General features: G+C 43.6%; 1 protein-coding gene across 1 annotated transcript in view; it reads left to right on the top strand.

Annotated features, from left to right (window-relative positions):
* The first annotated feature begins 4,622 nt into the window (after positions 1 to 4,622).
* The window catches only part of LONP2 (lon peptidase 2, peroxisomal), a 108,344-nt gene continuing 108,073 nt past the window's right edge, over positions 4,623 to 4,893 (top strand). Inside the window, exon 1 of the mRNA XM_008581159.1 lies at positions 4,623 to 4,890. Within this exon, the coding sequence (XP_008579381.1) occupies positions 4,658 to 4,890 (233 nt within the window). The 5' untranslated portion in view covers positions 4,623 to 4,657. The remainder of the gene's footprint in view (positions 4,891 to 4,893) is intronic.

Raw genomic sequence — 4,893 nt, 5'->3', positions numbered from 1 at the left:
AAAGCCAGTCAGCTTCCAATGACAGCAGGACAGGCAGTGACCAGGTGAACAAAAGACATCACCTGGGAAAGCCTAGGAGCAGAGGACACTGTGCCCAGGATCCCTATTCTTCCTCTACTAGACAACAATTTTGAGATTGTGCCTTTACTGAGCACTATTTAACAGAACTATTTAAATTTTGTATCAAACAAGATCTTAAAATGGTAAGCCTGTTTATTTTTCACTCATTAACCAGCAAGTGCGGGATCATGAGGAAGACCAGATTCTTAGAGACCAAGTAAAGAAATTAGATTCTCTCTCATCTTTCAGCTATAGTATGATTTGCCAACGTGGTTTATTCATACACACCTGCAAAAAGATTCAATGAGAGTTCCCTAGTTGTGATTCTTTCCTGTACAGATTTGTCCAGGAAACGAGTAACAGGAAAAACTAAACCAAATGAAAATTAAGAAAATGCAAACTCGTGCAATGGATATGCTTGCATATGAATTGCTCATCCCAACGAAACTGGGACTCAGCCCCACATTAGCTTGGGCCTCCTTCCAGTTTTACAAAGTCCACCTCCACTGCCTGAACCAGCCAGGGGAATTCCCTCCAGAGCTTCCTTTGGCAGTCCCTGAAAAGTTTGCTGGCCTCCCAATTTCCTCTCATGAAGGAGTTGGAGCTGAAGTTTATTCACTATTATTAGTGGCAAGACCATCGCTATGGATAGGGTGGAGACCAGGACATGCCTGGGAATAAAATAGAGAGGAAACAGATGCTTACTGCTCTGTGTTCTCTCTATCCCCTGGGGCAAAAGTCATGATTGCACACTTGGTTTAGACGTGGGCTATTTGCATATGGGGAAACAGCCTGTGGACAGGAGGGGGGTTGCTGGAGCCAGTTAATCTATGCCAAGAGCTTTCTGGAAGAGCTGATTTACTTCCTCATTGCTCTTACCATTTACCCAGCAGAGTCTAGTGTCCAAGACTGGAAGGTGTGTCCGAGGGTAATGAAAGTGCCCCGGGCAAGCAGACGGAAGTACCTGTAAGCCAGGCCCTGAAGAAGTTTAAGTAATTAGACCTTACTCCTCTGCGCTATTTAACTTTTCCTGATTTTAGGTTTATTTCTTTCTGTTAGTTCCAACAGCTGCTGGAAGCCAGTGACTGTCCATCTTTTTTATTGCTGAATCTCCACATCCCAGTGCCTGGCCATCTCCTCTGTCCCAGAAACTGGGAAGCTCCTCCCCACCTTGATCTTTGCACTCATCCTACTCCCTGCCAAGGACATTCTCCTCCCAGCTCCTTGCAGACCCAGCCCATTCTTGTCATTCAGGTCTCAGCTCAAACGCCACCTCTTCAGAGTAACCCTCCCAGACTTCCCTATCTAATGTCTGCTTTTCTCTATCACCTTCTACAGATTTTCCTATTGTGTTTTTTTTACTCATCACCTTCTGAAATTGCCATTTATTTCTTTATTGGCTTATTTATTTTCTACCTATCACACTAGAATATAAGCTTTTTGAAACCAGGGACGTTGTCTGTCTTGTTCACTGATGTATGCTTGAATTTAGAATATGTGCCCAGCACATAGTAGATGCTTAGTAAATATTTGATGGATAAGTGAATGAAGTACATGTGGAGCCTGTCAAAAAAGGAGAAGGAAAGCCACACGTTACTAAAGACATCATATTTAGATTCTAAATTTAGATTCCAAGTGGGCTGACTTATCCTGTCACAGAGATATACCGACAGGGTTGAAAGGTGTTCATCATGCAAGCCACTTAAACTTGGGCCCATTGCCACACTACGCCATACCTCCTATAGCACCATATGAATATTCATTTGTATTTTAAAAAATAAATCCAGAAATTATTATGTGAACAGAACACTTACATTGTTTGTTCTTGTTGTTGGGTCATCATGCAAGCCACTTAAACTTGGGCCCATTGCCACACTACGCCATACCTCCTATAGCACCGTATGAATATTCATTTGTATTTTAAAAAATAAATCCAGAAATTATTATGTGAACAGAACACTTACATTGTTTGTTCTTGTTGTTGGGGTATGTGTGTATGCTAAAAGCATTAAATATAAGTGTTTAAAAAATATACCACAAAGTTTGTCAGATGGTTTTAGAAGTTCTTTTTTAGAACATTGGAGCCTCAAAGAATGCAGCCTCTCTCCCTGCTTCCCTTCGGAGAGACCCTTGATGATAAGTAAGCTCTTGTGGACCTGGGCCGTGTATATTTTTCCTCCATATCACCCCAAGGTAGGGCACATCGTACACATTCAGAGAAACAATCCAGGACCTGCTGGTTATACCCAAGATCTTCAGCTAGCACCTCAACTTCTCTTTAGGCCCAAGTGGCTCAGGCCCCAATCTAGGACATATCCTTGACAACTGTTTTTCCTTCATTCTTCATGTCCAACCCATCAGCATATTCTGTTGAAGCTACATTCAAACACAGCTTGAATCCATCTGCCTCTAGTCTATGTCCTTGTCACCTCTTGCCAGGATGATAGCAACCACTTCCTGACTGACCTTCCTGCTTCTGATCGTAAATCTTTACATTCCCTTCTCCACACAGCAGCCAAATGATCTTTTGAAAACATAAGCCAGATAATGATATTCAAGTATAGGAAATCTCCAATAGCTTCCATCAGGCTTAGAGTAAGATCCACACTCCTTAGCAGAGCCCTCTATTATCTGACCAGGTCCACCTTCTTACCTCATCAGATATCACTGGGCCCTACGCTCAGTACATTGCAGGAGCAGGTTCCTCACAGATCCTAAATTCACCCTAGCCACAGGGTCTTTGCAATCATTGCTTCTTCTGCCTGGAATGGAGCCCTGGGTCCCACCCCCTGATCTTTGCTTTACTGCTCTCTTATAGTGCAGGACTCAGTTCTAATGTCATCTTTTTAGAGGACTTCTCTGACCATCTAAAGGACTTACCACAATCCAAAAATATTTTCCTTATTTGTTTCCTTGCTTATTGATTGTTTCTCTCACTAGAATGTCAGCTCCATGAAAGCAGGAACCTTGTCTGTCTTGCTCCCTGATGTATCCCCCAGCACTTAGAATAGTATCCAGCACATAGTAAGTGTTCAGAAAGCATTTTTTAGTGAATGGTTCTTAAGATAAATATTAAACAATATAAAAATATTTCTTAGTGAATGAATAAAATAAGGTGGTATCATATCAGAGAAAGAGCTTTAGGCAGGAGCTTCCAGGGTTCTGCTTTTATGTCTACCACAGCCATCTCCTTTCCCTTATCTGGTGCACACATAGAAACAAACAGTTCTGTCTGCCCTGTACCAGACTCAGCTGTCTATGGGTCTGTTACCCTGGCCGAGAGAGGCTGGAGGGTAGGACCTTGGTTTATGTTACCTTCTTTACTCCTTTGCTATTAGCCCAGGGCCTGGCACTGAGCAGTCCCTCTCAACAAATGCCTGTTGATTTGAATGGACTTTCAATTCCCTCCTGGATTCTAAGAGCATTGCTGGACTTCGTATTTGGAGAAAAATTTTCCCCTAATAGCCAGACCCAAGTCAAATCCCAATATGAAGGCACTCCCAATGGTTAAATCTGAAATAATTCAAGCAAAGAAATACATAATATTATAGAATTATAACCCATACAAAATAGATATCTATGAGTCCATACTAACATAAATAAGCAGTTGAATAAGTAAATAAATAGGCGAGATGGGACAGCTTTTTCTTACAGGAGAATTCCAATTAATAAATGTAGAATTATCTCCTCACAAGATACTTATTAATTATGATGAGAAAAATAGTAATTTACTGTGAACCCGGCAGATACCACCTTCATCAAGTAATCAAGATTAAAATTACCATTAACAAGACATTTCACTCTCACGTGTCACAAGGCCATATCATTACTCATTACTTTGATGGTATTTGAACCAAAAATACATACCATTGATATGATCATGTAAAATATTGGATAAACCCAAATTGAGGGATCTTCTACAAAATAACTGGCCGATACCCTTTAAAAGTATCAAGATTTTAAAAGACGAGAAAAAAAAAAAAAAGAAAAAAGATTCAGGAATTGCCACAGATAAGAGGAAACCTAGGAGAAACCATGACAAAATGAAGACTAGCATCCTGGATTGGATCCTGGGCCAGATCCAATTAAGGACATTAGTGAGAGAACTGGCAAAATTTGGGTAAAGTCTGTAGATTAGATAACAGCAATGTTAATTTCCTGGTTTTAATACTCTAACTATAAATATGTAAGATGATAAGGGAAACTGGGTGAAAGGTATAGGGGAACTCTTTGCTATACTTTTGCAACATTTTTGTAAATCACAAATCAATTCCAATAAAAAGCTAAAGATATTTCACGTATCTACAGTTCAGACACAATCCTCCTTCCAAACACACTGCGAGCGAAGCTAAGTGGAGGCGAAGTTCGCAGCAGGCTTTACCTGCTGCGCCTCTTTTCGCGTGTCTACGACGCGCAGCTCCTACCAGGAGGCTCCGGGAGGGGGCAGCGCGAAGCGGCGAGGTTTGAGCCTGGGGGCGGGCCGTAGCTCGGACCGGAAGCGGCGGCGCGCCGGCGGCTGCGAGTTTCGGTGGCGGCCGCGCAAACCGAGCGGCACAGCCAAGCCCTTAGAGGGCCCCCAGTGCGGACGGCCGTCGCCATGTCGTCGGTGAGCCCCATCCAGATCCCCAGCCGCCTCCCGCTGCTGCTCACCCACGAGGGCGTCCTGCTGCCTGGCTCCACCATGCGCACCAGCGTGGACTCGGCCCGCAACCTGCAGCTGGTGCGGAGCCGCCTGCTCAAGGGCACGTCGCTGCAGAGCACCATCCTGGGCGTCATCCCTAACACGCCCGACCCGGCCAGCGACGCGCAGGACCTGCCGCCGCTGCACAGGCA

Source organism: Galeopterus variegatus, unplaced genomic scaffold, assembly GCF_000696425.1.
Source record: "Galeopterus variegatus unplaced genomic scaffold, G_variegatus-3.0.2 Scaffold2285, whole genome shotgun sequence".
Classification (NCBI taxonomy): Eukaryota; Metazoa; Chordata; class Mammalia; order Dermoptera; family Cynocephalidae; genus Galeopterus; species Galeopterus variegatus.
Note: the sequence above shows the minus strand (reverse complement) of the source record. Positions and strands in the feature narration are given on the sequence as shown.